We start from the raw sequence: 24,061 nt of genomic DNA on the forward strand, positions 1-24,061 counted from the left end.
GTACGCATGCGCATACTATCATTTCGCTTGTACCGTACCGTACCCCATTTTGTATACTAGTGTAGATACCTACTGATCATGTTTCAAGACAATCGGACTTAGCCTTAAACGTGATTTTAAAAAAGAGTTTTTGATGACGTCATCATGACATCACACACTTATTGTATTTTTGTGCAAATACATATCCTAACATACACTCTACCTATAACAAAAAGAATTTTGAATTTAACCTTTCTATTGATGCGATTGGCTTAAAGGTTAAATAAAATCAAAATCCATATAAAACCACTCGATGACGTCATTTATTTATGTATTCTTATTTTAACTGGGTAGCCCATTCAGTGGAATCCACTGGTCTCCCATGCGGTCCCAGTAAGAGAAGACAGTGAGAAGAAAATTACAGTTTTAGAGGTGGGAGAAAAAGCCCAGAAGAGTATCTGAAGAAAACCCACGGAATCAGGCAGGGACTGAAAACCCAATCCACATATTGGCCAGGCGGGAATCGAACGGGTCCACAGCGATGGATAGGCAAGGAAAGTACCGTTATGCAACCTGACTCCCCTGTCATCATGACGTCAACTCAATTTATGCGTATAACACATCCCTACATACAAAATTGGACTTACAGTTCTTTAGATATAGGCCTTTAAAAATATGTACCTTTAAGATCACAACATCATGATGTTACTATTCAGGACACAACTTTGCTATAAATATAGAATCTATAAAATATGCTAAGAAGAGGAAGAAGCAAGGAAACAAAATGAGAAAAGCCAATAAGTACGGGTATGTCTTCTCCAGAAACTGCAAGATATTGGGTTCACTGAAACCGTTGAACACGAAATTCCCCTCCTTGATGCAAAATGGTAAAGCTCAAATACCTATTACTATTTATAGCTGTGTCCCACATGCCACGAGTTGTACATGTATGTGTAAGTGGGACGCAGAGGCACTACATTTTCCATGTTCCATGAGTGCGAGTGGGATAACAAATTTATCTTCAAGCAAACTTGGCGCACATGCATATTGAACACGCACGATGTACATTTTGTACACAAACTCTTCAGCTAAAAGGGACATGTTACTTCCTGCACTGTGCCCAATGTGCCATTTTCGTGCAAAAAAAATGTGCCAAAAATGATCATCTTCATTCATTTGAACTCATAAATAAAATGAATCATGTTCATACTTTGTGATCTGATATTGATAGACATTGTTTGTTGAGTACCTGAATGCTTGACCCCAACCTCCAGGATTACTGGAAGGTCAAAGTTAGGTGAAATCAAAACACCCAAGGATGCCTCCAAATTAAAACAAACCTAACTTCTTCGAAATACAAATGTACGGTAGGTCAAGATAAAACTTGGTATAAACGTACATTGTGTAAAGCCTGCTCCGAAAATGCAAACAATTTTGTGACGTCATCAGGTATCAAATTACAAGCAATTTAAGGTCAATATTTGAAAATTACTTTGAACTACCGGTACAATGTAATAATGTTCTAATTTTTTGTAATGTGGTGGAAATTATAATAATTTAATAATAATGATAACAAAGTCTTATATAGTGCACTTATCTACCAACAATTAAAGGGAAAATACAACATTTGCAAACATCAAAAAATAAAACTACCAAATCATTTTGAAATACCTTGCTGGACTGTTAGTGAATGACAGTGTAAAGCATCCTGTAAAATCATGGCACCTGGTATACTGTCATTTTCAAGAAAAGTGGTATTTTTGTATCAATTTCCAACGCTGATCGGCCGATCAGCATTGGAAAAAACTGGCTTTTTTCAAATACTGGCCCCAATTGACCATCGCACTTGTTTGCAATCGATTACAAACCTATGAACGGGTACGAGCCAGCTAGACTGGTTCCCTGACCTTAAAATTCACCAATGTATGTAAAATGCTCTGTTTCTTCTTATATGGAGTCAGGGAACCAGACTATAGGAAAATGATTGTTTTTCTTGGTTTTTATAGCATTTTCGAACCCAAAACCTCAAAAAAGTCAGTGTAACTATATTTGCTATATATTTCCAACCCCCCAATTCCATCCATTTCTGAAAATTACAATCAAAGCAAATGATATATATTCCCTTTAAGTACTCAAGGCACTGGTACTGTAATTATGTCTGTTTTCAGGTAAATGAGGTTTGTGAGAAATACCGGTACATGTATGAGCCCCATTTGTGCAGCACCTTTATAAAGGGTATACAAGGTGCTGCGGCGCATATTGCAGCCACTGCCAGAAACTCTTTATAGTGATAAGGCCACACACACACACAAAATAGTTCTGCTTCTTGTTTCCCTACCTACCCTATTCTGACATCCCCTACCTTAAATTTTTGTTTATGGGCAAAATTAGAAGAAAACACCCAAAACCATTGATTTCTACATTTTACCCTTGAGTACATGCAGATATAAATGGCCAAAAAAAATAAAACAAAATAAATGGCCAAAAAAAAAAAAATTCCCTACCTACCTACCCTATTTTTGAATGCCATGTAATATCGGAAGCAGAATTAATTTGTTGGGGGGCCTATATGTTACTGGGTTCTTGAACGTGCATTACATGTGTTACACACAACATGAACACAGGACCTACGGCTTTACGTCCCATTGGAAGGACCGTGTTCCCTGTCAGGATTCGAACCCATGTACCACGGCACACAAGTCGAGAAACCGTAACCATTGGACCACAGCCCCCACATTGCCTCGGACAATACCAGTATTTTGGATTTACATGCACACAGCTGTTTGACTTTTACTTCTGGTCATTACTTCCAGAACCGTAACCATTGGACCACAGCCCCCACATTGCCTCGGACAATACCAGTATTTTGGATTTACATGCACACAGCTGTTTGACTTTTACTTCTGGTCATTACTTCCATTGTTACTAGAAGTGCAACCCTAACCCACCTCACTCCTCCAAAATCCTCCTGGCAGTTTTGGAGGATTCTAGAGGATTGAGGATGAATGGTGATTGAATCAAATGAGGATTCTGGAGGATTGAGGATGAATGGTGATTGAAGCACATGAGGATTTTGGAGGATTGAGGATGAATGGTGAATGAAGCACAAGAGGATTTTGGAGGATTGAGGATGAATGCATTTTGAGGCAGGACTGTCTGATGATTTTGAAGGATTTGGCGTTGGTTATCCTTTGAACATTTAAACACGAGTGCAAAGTTTTGGGATGAGGAGGATTTTGGAGGATTGAGGATGAATGGATTTTGAGGCAGGACTGTCTGACAATTTTGAAAAATTTAGGCGGAGTTGCAAAATTTTGGGGGATTGAGGATGGTTGTAAGCAACAAGGGCCTATGGGGTTCGGGTTATTAAAGGAAGCATTTTTCTATAATCAAACAAATTATAGTGAAGGATGCCAAACCCGCCAAACAAAATGCATGATGACATCATCACCCAAAAGGGCACCCTCTAGCTGCACGCCAAAGACATTTGAACTTTTTTAATTTCAAAACCATTTATCAAAATTGTATAAAAATTGCATACATGGATATTCTTTATAACATGTATTAAAACCTGTGCATGTATGTTGTCATGCATGTACTTGGCAGGGTTTGTTCTGCTGGTACTGCATGAATTGTGAAGAATTTGTTGATTGTTGTTTAGTGATTGTACTTTTTTTCTTGTATTGCATGTTATATATTTAGCAAGGGCCAACCACTACTGTGGAAGAACCTTTGGATCTTGTTCGGCTTAGCCTGGATGAACGCATTTATGTCAAGATGAGGAATGACAGAGAACTAAAAGGCCGCTTGAATGTAAGTATTGACTAACACGACTAAGGATGTGAAGTTAATATACATGTAAACGTTTCAAAGAAAACAATTCTAAATCCTTTTACAAATTTTCCAAAACATTTAAACAAAACCAAATTTGTAAAAGAGGGACCTACATTCACGTGTTCTTCCTTTGAGTTTAATAAACCTACGGGGCACAAGTTGTTCAAACCTATTTTATTTACAAACTCTTAGAAGCACTGCACACTACTTGATTACATTCAAAGTACACATATATGTAGTTCGGTTTCGTTTCGTTGTTTTATCTTGTCAATCACGCTGGTCTGCTGACATAATAGGCAGGCGTCGGCCTTTGTGACTGGCTAAACATTTAAACGTTTAAATGGTTCTCAAAATATTTGCTAAATGTACATGTATGCAAAATTAAATGGAAAGTCACATCCTTGGTATTGACCTTTACTGACCGTGTCAGTGAAAGTTCAAAGTTTGGTGATTTTGAATTGTGAAATGTAGTGCACATTGAAACCTATAATATAAACTACCTTTGAACTATGTGCCTTGTACCCCACTGAACAGTTGAAAAGAGAGAAACATCCTGGGCCCAGTTTTGTAGCACTGCTTTTGTCAAGGGTCAATGAAGATGAAGACATTATCAATGTTAAAATTTTTCAGAAATTGTTGATAGTTTACAAGATTCATTACTGAGGTGGAAATCTGTTTTGATTGAAAATACTTGAGTTGACACACTAGAAGTGACATGACCAGGGCCCAATTTCCTGGCTCTGCTTAATAGCGAAATATCCCTGTTTACTGAAGCAGAAAGTTCTGTGCTTACGGTAACTTTCATTTCAAATGTAGATTGTGAGAAGATGATCTTTCAAGGTTTACACTTTTTCACCCGGTACAGTGAAATTTATTTGAGCCTTGCAAATATTTTTTTTAAAGCAGAATTTGTTTTCCTGGATATCTGCTGATTTTGTGCGCAAGTCATTTTGAAATTGGGCATTCAAAAATAGTGCAAAGACACAGCATATTCATACAATGTACATGTAGGCCTACATGTGTGAAATCAGTGTTTTTTATGCCCCGCGGCCAAGCCGAGCCAAGAAGGGGCAAACTGTTTCCGCCTTGTCCTTCTGTGGGTGGTGCGTGGGTGTGTGTGTGTGTGTGTGAGTTGGTCTTACAGTCACTATGTGGACATGTGAACAAAAGATGTCCACAAAATGCAGGTTGTGTTGATGTTATGTGGACCAAGCCGTGTCCACATAACGTCTCACCCTCTCTGGAAAACAGGTCTAGAGGCACTTTTGGGGTAGGTTTATTCGTCACAGAATGAAGAGAAACATTCAAGGAAATCAAAAAAAATTGGGGGTTGAAAGAGTTTTTACAGTTTAAAGGGAATATACAACATTTGCAAACATCGAAAAATAAAGCTACCAAGTTTTTGCGAAATACCTTAATAGGATGTTGGTAAATGACAGTCTAAAGCATCCTGTAAAATTATGGCACCTGGTATACTGTCATTTTCAAGAAAAGTGTTATTTTTGTATCAATTTCCAACGCTGATCGGCCGATCAGCGTTGGAAACAACTGGCTTTTTTTTCAAATACTGGCCCCAATTTACCATTGCACTTGTTTGCAATCGATTACAAACCTATGAACGGGTACGAGCCAGCTAGACTGGTTCCCTGACCTTACAATTCCCCAATGTATGTAAACTGCTCTGTTTCTTCTTATATGGAGTCAGGGAACCAGACTACAGGAAAATGATCGTTTTTCTTGGTTTTTATAGCATTTTCGAACCCAAAACCTCCAAAAATTCAGTGTAGCTATATTTGCTTTATATTTCCAAACCCCCAATTCCATCCATTTCTGAAAATTACAGCAAAAGCAAATGATGTATATTCCCTTTAAGTAAAGTTACTTTTTGTACCAAGTTTTCTTAACTACACGAAAATAAAGGAATGTAGCGTAGGTAAAAGAAATGTGTGGATGGGTGTGTGTCCTGAAAAATCTTGTCAGCGCAATAACTTAAGAAATACTTAACATGTGAACTTCAAATTTGGTTTGTGGATTGTTCTTGGTAATCCTAAGAAGGCTATTGCATTTGGGGCCAAAAAGTCAAGGGTCAAGGTCACAGTGGCTAAAACAATAGAAATGTTGTCAGCGCGATAACTTGAGAAATACTTAACATGAACTTCAAATTTGGTTTGTGGATTGCTCTTTGGTAATCCTCAGAAGCCTATTGCATTTGGGGCCAAAAGGTCAAGTGTCAAGGTCACAGTGGCTAAAACAATAGAAATCTTGTCAATGCAATTCAGCGTGTTTGTACAGGATCTATTCGCATTCACTCACTCTTTTATTAACCCTTACTCTCTGAGGGTAGTTTACTGCATGTCAGTTGGTTATGCCAATGCCCTCCAGCTGCAGTTTTTTGGCAGATAACAAGTCTTAACAGTGAAGGCTCCAATTGGCAGGAGTTGGAGGCCCTGGAGGGTGCCTGATACTGACCAGCTGGGGGCACTCACTTTGTTATCAGAGGACTCTCATTGTTCTCTGTGGCATGTATTGGAGTGCCTGTCCAGTTACCCTTGAAATGACATGGCAGATATTGGAGGGCCATGCAAAAAACATAGGAGATTTTCTTGAGGCACATATTGGCATGCATTGGAGGGTCAAGTAGGGTAAGGGTTAATCACTTACATGTACAATGACTTCCCAACAGTAAAGCAAAAAAAAAGGATATTTATTCTGAGATCATTGATAGGGATTAATTCATAAATAACCTACACAAAACAATGACAATATGACAATATGAAGTTGAGTGAATTAGCAGATGTGGTATATAATTATGTATGTATTTGAGATAAACAAATGGATAATTAATTGATTGCAATAAGATAAGATTATGGTACCAGTAGCACCATGACAAATTTCTTTTGTGAGTTTGTGAGGTTCTGAAAAGAACCAGGGAAATGTAACGTTTTGCCAGACAGTATACTCTAGTACCCGTCTTCAGGGAACTGAGAGATTCCAACATTGAGGGGGTGTTACACAGTGGAACTGGCAGCAGTGAAGCTTTTGAAGAATGCAACTGTGGAGTCCTAGCTGGAGCAGGGGATGCCAGATAGAGTACCAGCCAGCCAGTGTCTCTGTTAGAACAAGCAAATGGAAATTAAAGAGAGGGTCATAGTTGCTGTATCGGTATTGGACATCAGATAATGGATCAGTTTAGCTATATAAAATAAACAATTGAATTGAACTTTGTTAATGCCTTTGGGTTGCAAATGTTACATTCATTGACATTATTACATTTATATTATTATTTGTGTATATATTTTTCTACCTGTCAGGCATATGACCAACATCTTAACATGATCCTCGGTGATGTAGAAGAGACAGTAACAACCATGGAGATAGATGAAGAGACTTATGAGGAAATCTATAAGGTATTTGTCCCGAGTCATGCAGGTCAAATCTGAGTCTCAGTCACGAGTCACAAAGGTTAAGTCCAAGTCTCGAATCTCGAGTGTAAATGTTTCCAGTTTTCACAGCTTTTCTCTAATTTGTGGAAATACATACATACATATTGTTGATGTCCTCTATTAAAGTGGGGTGGTCTTTTCTCAACCCTCTGCATCATCTACCCTCACAATGGACACCTCGGGCAGGGTTGGAGAGTTTATCTGGATGGCCTCTCAATGCCTGGTACTTGGTCACATTAAAGACAGTCAATCTATCACTTGGAGCTTGTTGCAGTGCTTAAAGCCCTGCAGTCGCTCAAAACCAGAGTTCTAATAAAGCTTGGTTTGGTAAGGATGGACAAGTCCTACGTCAACCGTCAAGTGTAAATCACCTTCTGTCTCACTGCTTTACAACTTTGGAGCTACTCAGATGGTGCATTCCATGACAATCTCCCTTCAAGTGATCCATCTAGCCAGAAAGAATGTCCTTGCCGATGCTCTTTCCACAGGTTGAATCACTTGCATGTCCCTCCCTCCCTAGAACTCTTTGGGGCCACTCTGCAAACGGAGGTAAACAGAGGTGAGGTGTTTTCTGCAATGGAATTCCAAAAAAAAAGGATTACCCATTCTGGTAAGAAAACACCTCTGTTTACCATCCCTCCCATTTATGATTTTTTTTTGTGTTTAATTTAAAAATTTAAAAAAAATAGGACATCTCTTTGTGTTACAGTACCTTGCGAGGGACGTGCAATAGGAGCAGAGGGTATGGCTTGTGGGCCTTTTCATATAGCAATTTTTGTGCACTTGCACGCTGATATGCTACTGTACCGGTACATGTAGGTAAACAGAGAGTTATCTTACTAGATTGGACAAACCCTTTGGACTTTGTGAATTCTATGAGCTGGGGAAGGTTATCCTCCTGAATAACTGTGCTCCCTCCCCTTCCGGCACTGAAGGGTATTTGTTTTGTTTAGATACCATTTCTGGAAATTTAATTGATGAAAAACAAAACAGAAAGAAACGAGCACCTGGCTGATATAATATTACCTAGATGCAATAGGGACAAATCACACAGATGGAGATGATTCCTGTACCACTGCATGTACAAAGATGTACATGCACATTCATGTCCACTCTGCATACTCAAGGTTCAAACACACGAAAGTAGTGCATTTAGTGGCAGAACTGTTCCATTTATTTGCAATTTCAGTACTTTTTGTTTTTCATAAAAATGTTGCTTTTGTTTTGCACAAGTACTTTGTTCATTCACAAAATATTGCATTGCTTGTGCAAAGTATTTTTTCTTTTTTTACAGTGATATTGTTTTTATTCAGCAAAGTACATGTACCGGTATACTGTGTTTATTTGCAATAACAAATACGGTATTTCTTGGCACAATCAGGCTTGGCACAATTAGGCTTCCCTACAATGCAGTTAAATAATGTATTCTCTGTCTGTCTTCTTTTTTTCTGTAGACCACAAAAAGAAATATTTCTATGCTGTTTGTCCGTGGAGATGGAGTCATATTGGTGTCACCACCATTGCGATCTGGAACACTGTAGGTGCTGATGGCTATGGTTAGTTTACTTCAACTGTCAGTGTTGACATTGTGTTGACATTTGTTATAGCTTTGACAAGTGTTGTATGTGTGTGTGACCCACATAAGTTGACAGATCTACCTGTGCCTTAACCGCTCCATCAAAGTCCATCCCTTCATTTTGGACTATTTTGGCAGATAAAACATGTGTACCAAGTCCATCAAAATCCATCAGCACCAGTGTTTGATTGCAACGAATTTGGTCCTGAAGCATCATGTGAAGCAGAGTGACTGATGGATTTTGACGGACATGGTCTGTTAGTTTTAGTAAAACTAGAGAGTTGGGGTTTACACAAGTGTCCCTGGCCAATTTGGTGACATTCCAGTTGATCTTACTATTTAAAGCCAGTTGTTATTACAGTTTGTTTTAAGGCCGGTTCATACTTTCATACATGAGAATGCTATGCGAAGGAGATGTCAAGAAGCTTTCGCTGCAAATTTTGCCAGAGGTGAAATGTGTTCAACTTTTGTGTTCAACTTGCCCTAATGTCACAAATTTGTGTTTGTGTTCATTTCATGCAGAATTTGAACTGGCCTTTAGAAGTATTACATGTACTTGACTGTTAATTAGGTTTCATGAGTTTTCCCTTTAATTGTACGTACCTGATTATTTTATGTCCACATGAATTAAGATTAAAGTTGTATTTGTGCCATGTGACCAATCTCTGTTTTGAGATTGTGAGGTTCTGAAAAGAACTGGGGAAACACAACATTTTGGACAGCATGCTCTGCCCATTGTCAGGAAACAGACAATAGGAGATTTGTTACATGGTGCTTCTGCAAATTTACTGTTATTGCTTACTTCACCATATCAACCTTCAAAATTATCTACATGAATTGTTAAATTATGTTCTCATAAATGTTTCCATTATTAATGTTGCTTTTAATCTCAAATGAAGAAAACTGGGACATAGAGTTTCAATTCAATTTGACGCGTCACAAAAAATTTCCCATTAACAAAATAGAATGATCAGCAATAGGCCTTGGAAAGCTGAAGCGAGTTTGAGTGAGTATTCACTTTCATGTTTTAATGCTGTGTTGGTACGAGTTTTGCAAGGGAAAAAATACTAACCTAATTAACCCTAACATTTGCAGGTTGCAGATACATGTCCTTCAAAGTTGCCTGGAGAAATATGAAGGATTGAAGAAGGTAGAGCCTAGCCATTATTATTTTACATGGGGATGCCCCTTGAAATTTGTAGTAGAAAGAATGTGTAATTGGGTAACTGCTCGACAGAGGCAGGAAGGATTAAGGAAGATTTATATCAGAGTTTTAATTTGTAGAGAGATTTTAATTTTTCTTGCTGGAAATTTTTCAACAAAGTCAGTTTCTTCACTTGACTATTAGGAATGGTAATTAATTTACCATAGACTACATACATTTCATGTACTTGCAGTAATTAAAGTCACCTTTGAAAAAGGAACACAGGTTTGTGCATTTTTGCATGATTTAATATTCAGTTATTCCAACTTGGACTTGATCGAATATTCGATTTCAAAATGCACCAATAAAGTTAAACATGCATAGGCCTAAACTAGCCGGCAATTGGGATTTGCATGCTCATGTGCTATCCAATGATATCAAGGTATGTGAAAACCTTGTGACAGTTTGGGTGTAAAGCCTGAACAAATCCAGATGTACGGCAGGTAGGTGAGCTTGCTCATACAGCATTCAGCACCTTAGCCAGGTGTATCACCTTCCACATGTCCACCTGCCCTTTTAAATAATATTCATAAATACCTCAGACAGTTTAGCCATTCCTATTGGTCTAGAGCCCGTCACATGGCCAGTCTTCAACAGATGATAAAGACATGGCTAGCTGGTCTTAAACACTTTTCCAGTGTCACATAAACACTACCAGTGAGTCAGAATTTTATAGTTCTAAATTCAAAACACAATGCCCCAGGTGCGTTCTGCGCAACATCGCACAGAACGTGCCACGCGCGCGTCAATCTCCATAAAAGGGTTGTTTACATCTTAATCGCCAGCTGAACACTCCATTATTTAGCTAGAGGGATGTTTCAAAAAGCATGAAGTGAACTTGTTGAACAAAATCGGGATTTTTGACCAAAATACTATTTTTTTTGACCAAAAAGGTATTTATGAATTGGAATAAATGTGTGCTCGGTCAGTATTAATCACTCTGTTTAAGACCGCTTAGAGTCTGGGTGCTGATAATTACCCAACACTCTAAGCAGTCTTAAACAGAGTGATTAAAACCTCTCGAGCACACATTTATTCCCTTAATAATAATAACTGGTTCTTATATAGTATACAAATATTGAGTGGCTCAGCTTGGAATGGGAGGAATATTATCGCAAGGTAAAATCTGGACTTTTCCATTTCAGGAGCGAAGCCGAGTGAACTGGAAAAGTCCTCCCATTTCACAATTTAAAGCCACTCAATATTTGTTTTATATAACTGACATATAGATCCTTGTCATTTGATACATTTGAACTTTTATTTCAATACAAAACTGGAGGAAAATGTATTTCTCTCTTCCAAACCACCCCTTCATGAAAATGTTTGAACCCAACGCTGTAGCGCTGGCTCTTCGGAACAATAAGTGCTATGCGCAATGCTGAACGCCCTCACCAGCATGCATTTGCACACAAATACCGCATAATGGAACAAGAATAATCCTAACTGTTCAATAGTATTTCCCATTCCCCATGGAACTGCGGCATGAATGGGAGCAATAACAAATGCCACGTGATGTGAGTTCCACCAATCAAATGACAAGGATCTGTATGTCGGTTATATAATGCTTTTTAACCAACATCAAAACGTTTTACATTATTATTACCCCTGATCATTGGGCCTATTAAACATTCCAAATACCATCTCAGCTCCCTGGGGAGTATACAGCTCGATGCAGCCTGTTAGGCGAAAGGCAGCTAATTCAAACACAATAACCATCTCTGCCCTCACAGGTACCCATTTATTACTGGGTGGAGAGAAGCAATGAGTGACAAAGTGCCTTGACCAAGGGCACACGCACGATGACCCCGGGCTAGACTCATACCCACAACCTGCAGCTTTACCCAGAGACCAGGAATCCAGTGCCCTGAAGTCCTGAACCACAAGGCCACAGCACTCCACAAACAAAAGTTAACAGCAAGCTCATAAGTATGTGACTTACTGTGACCTACTGTGGCAAAATGTTTTGAGTAATCTGTGCCTGAAGTTGGATTATGTGAGAAAAAAATCCACAATAGATTTTGGGGGTTTTGGTCATTTTTGAGCAGCCAAGGTATTCAAGATTCACGCTTTGCATTTTGGTTATGAAAAGATATAAAGTGGGGGAAAAAATTATGATTTCTAAATTGTGTTTGTGTAAAGTTTTTCGAAAATTGTCAGTAATTTTCTTCTGAACAAAATGTCCCAAATTTATCGTGAAATTTCTAGAGAATAGATTTAAAAGCGCATCGCCTACTCTATGTATTTATAGCAGCAACATCAGTCTATACTGGCCTATCAATGCATGATCAGCTGTGGAAGATGATAAACAAAACGCCCAGCTGCTCGGCGGATGACTGTGTATTAGCGGGGCTTTACTATGTAGTGAAAGTAATGGGGTAGCATGCGCTGTAAGATTTGTTGACATTGATACGTGATGTATTGCAGCACTGATCAAATCTGTGAGCGCATGCCTACAGCGCGCTCACTCAGAAAGTGTTTTAATATAACAAAACCGTCCCACATACTTATGTACGTACACGTCGCACAAATATGATTGCGATGCACAACTTTTTTTCAAAGCTGTTTTTCTCAAAATTATGGTTGCATAAGTTTGCGATGCATTACTGAATTTCTCACGGCATATCTTTGACATAAATTGAGCTACAGAAATAAATTTGGTAGCATTAGAAAGCTACAGAGTTGATCTTTATATAATAAACCTCAAAAAGTCAAGAATGGGAGTTATTCCTCATTATGCCATTTCAGGTCACATACCTTCCATGGCCTGTCTCACCAGGTTGATCTTGTCTTGCAGGTTGATCACGTAAATTGTCCACCTTGTGATAACTGAAGGTTAGAGCAGTGGACTGCTGAAAACTTTGTTCTCTATTGAAATACAGTGACCTGGGAGGCCATTCCACAGCTTGATTCAGTTCAATTACTCCGTCCCCAAAAAGTGTCTGTGGGCTGGGCCATTATCTTGGCCCACCAAAGATGTCAAAAGGTATTATATATCCGACATACAGATCCTTGTCATTGGATTGGTGGAACTCACATCACGTGACATTCGTTATTACACCCATTACTCCTAGGGCCCAAAAAGTCCCATTCGCCCGTGGGAAATGGTATACAAATATTGAATGCTTTGAGTGGTATAGTAAAACTAGCCTCCCGAGGTGATCTATGGACATTCTATTTTCCCGAGGCGAAGCTGGGGGAAAATAGAATGCTCCATGGATCACGGAGGGAAATAAAGCATTCAATATTTGTTTTACAACACTTCACCTACAGATTCTGCTTGGCTATAAAATTTAAAATTATTTAAATCTGAACACAGTTGAAATAATTTCAATTTCAATACAAACTTGGTGGGAAATGTATTTCTCTCTTCCAAACTACCCCTTCGCGAAATGTTTGAATCCAACTCTGTGGTGCGCTCTCTTTTGAACAAAACGCGCAACGCACACACCAGCATGCATATGCACACAAATACTGTGCCGTGGAAATAGTACTTTGGTTGCTAACGGTTTAGTACTTTGGTTGCTACGGATATAGCACTTTTGGCCGTGCACTGAAAGATAACAAAAATAGATAGTTTCATGTGACTCACTCTCGACCAATCAAGACACAGAATCTGTGGGTGAGGTGTTATAAGAAATACTATTCAACAGTTACAGTGGCGTAGCCAGGAATTTTTCAGTGGGGGGGGGGGGGGGGGCGCTGGAACATTTCATGGGGGGGGGCGTCATTTAGGGGCGTCAATCACTTCTCAAAAGTGTGGGGGGGGACATACCTTGATCAGAACTGATGCAAGCGCGAAGCCCTTACAGCATGGGGGTTCGGGGCCCGCTTAAAGGGCCCCCCAAAAAAAATTGGATTCTAGATGTTCTGTGGTGTGATCTGAAGTAATTTCTTACCACTTTCCTCCATGCTTTAACTAATATTTTCTAAAGATAATTATTTGAATATCGTTTTCGAGGTTGGAGTCATTGAATCAGCTATCGGTATTCTGAGCTATTGGCGTGGGGTTCGGGGCCCGCTTAAGGGCCCCGAAAAAAAATTGGATTCTCGATGCTCTGTGGTGCTATCTGAGGCAATTTCTGACCACTATAACCAATAATAATCTTAGCAAAAAAGATAACAATTTAAACATAATTTCGAGGTTTTCTCAGCTAAAGGCATAAGAAAATTTTGTGAACATTGTTTTCGAGGTTGGAGTCATTGAATCAGCTACCAGAATTCTGAGCTATAGGCGTGGGGTTCAAGGCCCGCTTAAGGGCCCCGAAAAATGTTGGATTCTAAATGCTCTGTGGTGCTATCTGAGGCAATTTCTGACCACTTTAACCAATATTTTCTAAGCAAAAGATACGTTGTAGTACATAATAGGGCCCTGTAAATAAGACACAAGTTCAAAAATCTGGGAGGGGGGGGGTACATTTGATATTGTGTCCCCCACCCTTCAAAAAGTGGGGGGGGGGACCAGTCCCCCTGTCCCCCCAGGATTGACGCCCATGGCGTCATGTAGATCAATGATAATTTTTTTAGAAACTCAAAATCTCAGTGGGGGGGGGGGGGGGCGACAAGGTTTCATGGGGGGGGGCGGTCGCCCTTTTTTGTACCAGCGGCCATTCTGTGTTTTTTTTTTAATTTCACACATGTATTGCCCTGTCCGTTAGTGTGCTTAATCATCGGTTTTGAACAGCACCCTCATCAACAAGTGGTACCAGTCATCCCCCCCCAGTCACCCCCCCCCCTGCTTTTTAATTTTACGGAGACCAACTGTCCGGAGAAAACTGTCCGGAGTGGTCTCCCCTTCAGCCCATCTTCACCTGCGAAGTGAAATTCATGTTGTCAGCAATTATTGACGTCACGAATTTCGCTTCACTTTCGCTTTCATGTGAAGTATGAACCGGGCTTAACTCTTCGTATGTAACTGTTGAGGAGGTACTTAAGCAAGTGTCTATAGCCCATAGAATTATGCATGCTCATGAACTACATGTAATGTTGCCTTCAGTGACTCGCCCATAAGTCTCTGTTGTAATGCTTGGAGGGGTACTCATAAAGGAACCATAAGTGTTGTTTCCTTAACAACTTTAAGTTTGTCTCCTTTAAGAAATGTAAAGGCTTAACACTCGGACTTGTGTGAACTCAACAATCATGATTTATTCTGCAAGCATGTTTCACAAAAAGTCTTTTCATACTTCCACGATAAAAGCAAATAACTGAACACTTGTATAATACAAGAGGGTTAGTATAAACAAAGCAGCTAGTGCACCCTCTTAGCATAAAACCCTAAGCACACAGAAACTTCTATCAAATGCATCAACAATAGTCATGGACTATAACGTTTGACATGTACAGCATTGAAAAACTATTCAATAAACCTGCTGCTAGCAATTGCGCAAAACAATCCTGTTAAACAAACTTTCACCCCTTTTCTGCAGATCACATTGATTGTATATCACAAATTTAAATGTGCAGTAGATTATTTTTTTTAGTTTAAATACGACAAACAATTGATGGTTTGCTTCATTAGAATGTGTTATTGGTAAGTATTCAATGGACAATCACTAAAATCTAAAACAAACTTCTTAAAAGTTTGAATTTAAGGAAAACAATTGCACATTTTCATCACAATCAAAACATTTCAGACAGAAGAACGTTTTATAAAGTTTATTTCACTGGCTTTCAAATTATCATTGTCAGTAGTTAAAGATACTTTCATAGCAATAGCGCAACGCCAGTACTTCTCTACAATATTTATCTGAACATGCAACTAAGAGCATACTAGTGTGAAGAAACATAAACATAAAGTTTAAATCAAGGAGCCTGATACATGTAGCTGATCATTGCTTGAGAGGTTTGACTGTTATGTTTTTTTTCCCGTTATTGAGGCTTCTATATAATATACAACTATTGACTGTACTGCTTCGAGTGGTGTAGTAAAACTAGCCTGCCGAGGTGGCATGAAGCATGCTATTTTTTCCGAGGCGAAGCCGGGGGAAAATAGAATGCTCCATGGATCACTGAGGGAGGCTATTTCTACACCATGAGATAAAGCAGTCAAAGTTTGTTTTATAACATCTCTATCTCCCAAAGATAAAGCAATTACTGATTAATTTAATCTAATTGCCTAATTTAAATATTTATGACATCATTACATTAGAACAATAGGCTGCTAGTAATGTGAATGCAGCATTTTTTTCTTTCAATGTTCATGCTTATATGTTGACAGGGTTGGCTGAATTAAATCACTGATCAAATGGGTTTTTTTTTTTAACACTGAGTTAAATCTTTTTTTCTTTTTTGGGGGGGAAAATCTTTTTTTTGGCAAAATAAATTTATTGAAGGTCATTTTAATCATTTTTATCAATTGATTCCACTTAATTACAAAGTGTCAGGTGTTGTAAACACATTCAAACCCACCCCCCCTACTTCATCACCATTGACTCAACTTGCATACATATTTTGCATAATACCCAAAATTATTGATTTGATTAAAGTCAAGATCTGAGTTTAAAACTTGATCTTTGAAGTTTGAATTTCAAACTTGACCTATGGAAGCCGGCAAAAAGGGTGAAATTTATCAATTATTAACTCATAAAAAGATTGACAGATATTGCAAACGCCAGTGTTACAACTTTCAAATATGCACTAATCCAAGCCTATTTTTCCAATTTCACCGAAATGAACATATCACAACGATTTTAGCACATGCTTGGATCATTATAAGGGAAATAAATCCTGAAAGTTGCATGAAGATAAGGTCTTCCAAACTAGAGATTTCACCCACCAACGGGAACATATCTGTGTACATGTAGTTTCATTCAAAATAAAGGGTTACACAACCTTTTGAAATCGCCCTTTGCAACCACAAGGCTGGGGTAGGCTAACTTGAACTATCTAAAGGTGCATGAAAGTCCCAGCGTTTCTCCATAAAAAGTTCCGAACATTTCTCCATATTATGGAGAAATACAGAGATTGAAATTTATATAATACCTTTTAAAGGTGCAAGGCCTAATTTCTGTTCTCCACCTTGTATGAAGGACCATCAATCAAACAGTATAAGTTACACCAGGATCAGTGCAAGGGCGGATCCAGGGGGGCCAAAGGGGGCCATGCCCCCCCCCCCCAAACAAAACCATTTTTTTTTCTTTTTATGTGACATTGCAATAAAGGCAGGCAATGAGTACACCACCATCTTTTCCTCAAAAAAACATGGTTAAAGTGGTCAGAAATTGCCTCAGATCGCACCACAGAGTATCTAGAATCCAAAAAAATTTTGGACCCACTTTTTGGGGGAACAAAAACTTTTTTGGCCCCCCCCCCCCCCAAAAAATGTGTTGTGGATCCGCCCTTGGATCAGTGCTGCCGGTTTTGAAATTTAGAAGCATTTTTATGATATCAAAATGCCTATGGAGAACTGTATTTGTACTTTTTTTGCATACCATGTACACTTTAACAAATCATGTTTTTCATTCATATCCACACACAACATCATTTCTCAGCTGTATCAATTCGAAGCATGTGCACCTTTGAAGCGTCTTTGGAATTAATGTACCATTAAACCAATGATGTAGACTACACGTAAATGAAAGCAAGTGATATTTTTGTCTTAAGCTTTTATCAATTTATTGAGTTTTGTGGATGACAGGTACTATAGGAATATGTAAACTCCTCAGTCCTCAGAAATGGATGTAAGGATGCATGGGGGGATTTTAGAAACAGTTTAGACACATAAATATGTTGAACAATATCTTTAAATTTGATAAATCTGAGTTAAATCAAATAAATCCAATTGTTTTAAATGTTTTTTTAATAATCAAAACAATCACCAACCGTGTAGATTGATAATTAACAATTGTTGACTGCTATGATGTGGGATATGACTTTTGAATAGCACCCCTCGGTGTTCAAAACGTCATATCCCACATCATAGCAGTCAACAATTGTTTTGTTATACCTCTGTCTTGGATTCTTTTGATTTGGAAGTAAAAATCACAAAACAAACGGCAGTAATCACAACTATCATGACAAAAAAAGTCAACTCGCGTGCATGTCGCGTGCTCGAAACAGCTGATTGTCTGCTAGTTCGCTGCTCCCACTCGTGTAAAAATATGGTGAAAATAGCGTGGATACCAACGATACAACATACAAGTGTTTCACGCTGTACGTACAGAGTCATAGTGTGCCACAACTTTTTATAAACTTAACACATGATCGTTCTAGGCCAATGGGAAAATACAGTATTCAAGACAGAGGTAAAACAATTATTGATATACATGATCCATGGACCATTCTATTTTCCCGAGGCGAAGCCGAGGGAAAATAGAATGGTCCATGGATCACCGAGGGAGGTTAGTTTTACTTCACCACGAGATAAAGCATTCAATATTTGTTTTATAACACTTCACCCACAGATTCTGCTTGATTTTAATATTTTAAATTATTTAAATCTGAACACAGTTGAAATACACTTCAATTTCAATACAAAATTGGTGGAAAATGTATTTCTCTCTTTAAAACTACCCCTTCACGAAATGTTTGAACCCAAGTCTGCGGCGCGCTCTCTTTGGAATAATATACAAATATTGAATGCTTCGAGGGGTGAAGTAAAACTAGCCTCCCGAGGTGATCCATGGACCATTCTTTTTTTCGCGAGGCGAAGCCGAGGGAAATTAGAATGGTCCATGGATCACCGAGGGAGGCTAGTTTTACCTCACCACGAGATAAAGCATTCAATATTTGTTTTATAACACTTCACCCACAGATTCTGCTTGATTTTAATATTTTTTACATTATTTAAATCTGAACACAGTCGAAATAAACTTCAATTTCAATACAAAATTGATGGAAAATGTATTTTCTCTCTTAAAAACTAACCCTTCACGAAATGTTTGAACCCAAGTCTGTGGCGCGCTCTCTTTGGAATAATACGCGCTACGCACAACGCGCACACCAGCACGCATTTGCACACAAATACCGCGCCGTGGAAACAGTACTTTGGTTGCTAATGGTATAGTACTTTGGTTGCTATGCGCATAGTACTTTTGGCCGTGCACAGAAAGATAGCAAAATTAGAAAGTAACATGTGACTCGCTCTCGGCCAATCAAGACACAGAATCTGTGGGTGAGGTGTTATAACATCAAATGGTTCCGATATGGTGGCCACAAAATTGCCTTATTAAATATTCATCACATCATAACATAAGAACAATAAAAACTGCACGATAATACAATTTTTTCATCTTTGTATGTTGCTTTAAGCTAGTATATTAACCCTATCGAGTGATAATTCATGAAATTTGATAATGGGCTCAAATTTACACTTCCGGTAACACCTCCACATATACCAGTTTTTGAACTGTAACACGTCCCGGTCTATACCTACACAGTTTGATGCCATCCGTCTTACAGTTTTATAGTTAGGAGACTATGAGACTGTCTCATATGTCACTTGATCCCTGATGATGACACGATGACAGAATTTTGCGGTTATCTTCAAAATATATTGAATTAAATAAAGTTAATTTAACCACTAAGCTATTACCCACCATGACGTTTTCTTGCTGAATAAAAATGTGTAAATGGGAAAAAAACAAAGAAGAAAACGGGGGGGGGGGAATATTAACAAAAACAAAAGCTGTTCCCAATTGAAGTTGGGAACAGTTTAAGAAACTAACCTAGCCCAACAATCAACAAGTACACACACAAATGTTTACCCACCATGATTCTGTTGCCAAGTAGTCTCTTCAATGAGGGAAAAAGAGGAATTGGACTAAACCAGCTGTGTGTTTCATAGTGGGAGGAAAAATGGGCCACTTCTCATACAGAACTGCTACCCACCTATGATAACAATGGTATGAATTAAAATCTTAAATTTGACTTCCCAGATCAGCTGGTTTGACCTTAATTGGATATGGCTGAACATAATCATGATCAATCACATCCTTGGCCTCTGCTCCTCCTTGGGCCCCAACCACTGGATCATGGATTGCTTCCTCTGTAAGAAAAAAAAAATAATAATAATAGTTTGATGGTAAAACACAAACTTGGAGGTAGCTGTCGACAGATTAAGAAAATTCACATTTCTTGTATCTCCACAGAAATTCTTCCAAACCTACAAATAAGGTATCTAGAGCCATGTTTTCAAGATTAATTATTTCATTCGATCAAATTGTTATTAAAAAAGAATGAGGGGAAAAACGTAATGGTAAAGATAAATGCGACAGTCCATTTACACATACATGACATAGCCCTTGCATATATAGCGTCCTCATCTGACCCTTATGTACATAGTCTTTGTCATGAAACTCTTTCACCACTCGGTATCGGGAGGGACAACACAGTCATGAGAACACACTTAATGAGATTAAAGAAGTTTCCAGTTTGAACCACCTCCATATATCAACTCCTGATTGACTAGGCTGGGGGTAAGTGTATTTTACATTGTATTAAGAACTTATTGTATTAGTTTTCTAGCTTTCCTCAGACTTCATATTTTGAGAAACTTGCTTTGGTCCAATTGAGTTTTCTGTCAAATGTTGTTAACCTCATTATTGATTTCAGGAATTCCTTGTAAGTTATCTTTAGAGCCTCTGCGGATTATATTGTTACAAAGGTCCAGTTGTTGCCTTGGTTTTGTTCAGATATTTTCTATTCTTTGACTTTGAAGAATTTTGATTTCACCTCTTTTATGCATTCACTTTATTTTTAGTTCTAGTTAATTATCATACTTATATTGATAGTTTTAGTTTAACTTTACATATTAATTTGAGCATAAAGTTCTTATTTGTGAATTTTTTGTTCTTTCTCATGACGCAAAATAATACTTCTTATCGAGTCCACTTCACAAAGCTAAATTCGGTTCAGCCAACGCCGAACACATTTCTCTGCATCTTCATTGTACAATGCAAGATCGGCAGCTGATGTGCAAGGGTGTTGTGGAAGAGGGCATCTCAAAAGGTGCTCCATAGTTTGTGGCTCTATGCCACAATTACACATGGTGTCATTGGAACTATATCCACACTTGTTGAGTGTCACCTTGGCTCTGCCAACTCTAGTTCTCAGTCTGTTAAAGCATTTGTACTTTGCCCAGCTTGCGTCCGCACCAGGTGGTAGTTGCTCTCTAGCCATCAGCCCCATGGTTGCCGAGGGTGGCAAACCATTGTTTCTGTCTGCCCACATGGTGACTCGTGCCTCGCTTGTTGTGTCATCCTCAAGAGGAATCACACATTTCAGAAAACTCTTCCTTGACTACAGGCGACTCTGTGCTGGTGTCTGGCCAAACATAGGGTGTCTGTAGAACCCCTCTGTAGTAAAACCCCTCTAGAGTGAAGTTTTTGTAGAAAGTAACACCCCCATAAAAAATTGGAATTGGCCAAAGACAACACAGAGTGCATGTGAGTGTGCCTGGTCACTTTCACATATTTTGGCAAAGTGACCAGACGTACTTACAACAGTGTTCTATTTTGTCTTTGCCCAATAGGTATGTACAAATGTTTCTTTCTTTTTATTCACATCTAGGTTCCTTTATTTCTGTTGTTCACATTTTCATTTACTTGGAGTATACAATCAATGACTTGAGTTGATCAATTGGTTGAAGGTAATTTGTTCTTTGAATTTGTCAACTTTACTCTTTTGCCAAGTTATCTAGAGATTGACAAGATTGAAGTTTGTTTTATGATGCTTAGATATTTTCATTATTGTTTGTATATTCACTTTTATGTAACTTTGGATGAGATTTAAGATGATATAAGTTTGATTAGTTTTTAGCAACTGAACTTTAGTTATTCACTTCAGTTATTCATGGAAAGTTTCACTAAGTTTCCTGGATTTGAGGAAAGTTTGGTGAAAGTTTGTGAAGTTGATAACTTGGATTTCATTTATTTAAGAAACTGGACCATGTATGTTTTATAGTAAACTGTGCTAGTAGATTATGACATTGAATGTAAGTTTCACCATTTAGCCAAGGAAACTTCCATTGCAAGCACTGAGTGTATATAGATAAGCTGAAGCATGGCCTTGCCAGGTTGTGGAGAGTGAATACTAATTAGGCTAGCTAGAACAATGACTTGCTTGTGTGTGTAGTATGGAAAGACCACCTGTCACACAGTAAGGGTAGCACTGGGGGAGCAGTAGTATGCCCCAGGCCATTGACTTGGCTGGAGTTGAGCCATACAGTGGAAAGTCTGTTGCTATAGCAACAAGGGTGCTGGCCAGCCTGAGTAATGTGTTTATCTTTAAGACATGGCAGATAAGAGTTCTGGTAGTCGTGGCCATGAGATTATTAAGTTAAGTTTCCCCTATAGGTTAGATAGTACATGTAGTTGGCCATTAGTTTTAAAGTGATGGTTCTCCTAAAGTTTGATAGTTTTGGCCATACTGATTTAAAGTGTTGTTATTTAGGAAACTGACTTAACCTTTTTCTTGTACATTGTTTGTTTATTATGATGTTTGAATAAACACTTTCACATATTTTGGCAAAGTGACCAGACGTACTTACAACAGTGTTCTATTTTGTCTTTGCCCAATAGAAATAACGTTACCACATGACAGCTGGGTAACAAATCTGGCGATCTTGCCAGGACGTGGTAAATGCATGTGAATGCATTACTGCATGGCAGCTATCCTCGTGAACGTTCCCGGCAGCAGATAGTGCCCTGGAACGGCAGGAGGCAGTGAGGACGACCGGTTGGCGTCGGGAGTAAGGGAGACACCTTGACCTGATTCAGTGACGCAGTTGAGGACGGAGCAGACGAGAGGATGGAGGCCCTGCTAGCATTGCAGCAAAGTGTAGTCAGCCAGATTGGCTGCCTGCAGGAGGAGCAACTACAGCAGGTGTGCACAAAGCTGGGTGTTGATGAACACACTGCCAGCAAGGAAAGTGCACGCCTGGCCCTCATCCGGAGGTTGACCCGCCACCTTAACAGCGAGACCATCGAAGACATGGAGGACAAAGGTCAAAAGGTCTTCGAAGACCTTCGTGACTTCCTGAAGACCATCACTCCAGGAACGTCAAGCGCCTCCACAGACCCCCCAGCCACCCCAGAGTCAAGCTCGACATCCACAGCGGAACCGGCCCCCAGCCCCCCTGCCCTACCAGTGAACCAAATGGTTGGCCTACTGAAGAAGGAGTTTCGAATCAGCGGCCAGGTTGGGGAGCCTGGTCAGAAGGACCGGCTCTCCCACAGTAATCTCATCATGCAGATTGAAAGCGGTTTGCGGAAATCCTACAAGGAGGTTGAGATTGTAGAGGCTGTCATCCGGTCCATCAGCCCAGGCATGCGCTTGAGGAGCTACCTGGAGAGCAAAGAGGGGCTAACCTTGCCAACCCTTCGGGAAATCCTTGAAGCGCACTATAGAGAGGGGAACGCCACAGAAATGTACCAAGAACTCTCGTCTGCCTCGCAAGGGAGTACGGAGTCAGCACACGATTTCTTGGTGAGGACCCTCGACCTCCGACAGAAGATCCTGAAGGCATCAAAGATGGAGTCCACCATCAAGTATGACCCTGGACTGGTGCAGAACATGTTTCTGCACTCATTGAATACTGGTCTCCAAAACGACAACATTCGAGGCGAGCTGAAGCCATTGCTCTTTGACCCCACCACCTCAGACGAATCTCTCTTTCGACAACTTAAGATTGCAGAAGGGAGGGAGATCGTGAGACTGGCCAAACAGAAGAAGGCCAAGACAGCCGTGAAAGTCCAGGAAGTGAATGCCGTGGAAAAGCAACAGCTGGACCTGATGAAGCAACTTCAACAAGAAGTGGCTGCTCTCAAAGTTTCCAACAAGCAAGCAGCTGAGAAGCCCAAGTCCAGTGAAGGCGGCAGCAGAAACCCTCCATCACGCGAATGGGGCTGCAATAGCTGTCGTCAAGCTGGGAAGGGTCCAGAGTGTGACCATTGCTTCTCCTGTGGCAGCTCTGAGCACTTCAGAAGGGGCTGCAAGCAACGGAGACAGACCAAGCAGTCGGGAAACGGCAGCAGGGCGAGCGGAGGGGATGCGTAACTGCCCTGACCTCACAACAATCCCCAACAATTC

The 24,061-nt window shown here is 39.4% G+C and overlaps 3 protein-coding genes across 5 annotated transcripts in view; 2 read left to right on the forward strand and 1 right to left on the reverse strand.

The window, feature by feature from the left end:
• LOC119740897 (U6 snRNA-associated Sm-like protein LSm3) overlaps positions 1-10,261 on the forward strand; it is a 65,892-nt gene extending 55,631 nt beyond the window's left edge. Inside the window, exons 2-4 of the mRNA XM_038216373.1 lie at positions 3,682-3,792; positions 7,125-7,220; positions 8,711-10,261. Coding sequence (XP_038072301.1) covers positions 3,682-3,792; positions 7,125-7,220; positions 8,711-8,797 — 294 coding nt within the window. The 3' untranslated portion in view covers positions 8,798-10,261. The remainder of the gene's footprint in view (positions 1-3,681; positions 3,793-7,124; positions 7,221-8,710) is intronic.
• An 8,828-nt stretch (positions 10,262-19,089) lies between these two features.
• Positions 19,090-24,061, reverse strand: part of LOC119741311 — a 34,214-nt gene continuing 29,242 nt past the window's right edge. For all 3 annotated transcript variants that reach the window (XM_038217064.1, XM_038217078.1, XM_038217071.1), the window contains exon 6: positions 19,090-20,018. In XM_038217064.1, coding sequence (XP_038072992.1) covers positions 19,891-20,018 — 128 coding nt within the window. In that variant the 3' untranslated portion in view covers positions 19,090-19,890. The remainder of the gene's footprint in view (positions 20,019-24,061) is intronic.
• Positions 20,801-24,053, forward strand: LOC119741300. The gene is made up of 2 exons (XM_038217053.1): positions 20,801-21,503; positions 22,552-24,053. Exon 2 carries the CDS (start codon positions 22,781-22,783, stop codon positions 24,026-24,028), a length of 1,248 nt encoding a protein of 415 aa, XP_038072981.1. The 5' UTR covers positions 20,801-21,503; positions 22,552-22,780; the 3' UTR covers positions 24,029-24,053.

Source organism: Patiria miniata, unplaced genomic scaffold (assembly GCF_015706575.1).
Source record: "Patiria miniata isolate m_02_andy unplaced genomic scaffold, ASM1570657v1 HiC_scaffold_11, whole genome shotgun sequence".
NCBI classification, from domain to species: Eukaryota; Metazoa; Echinodermata; class Asteroidea; order Valvatida; family Asterinidae; genus Patiria; species Patiria miniata.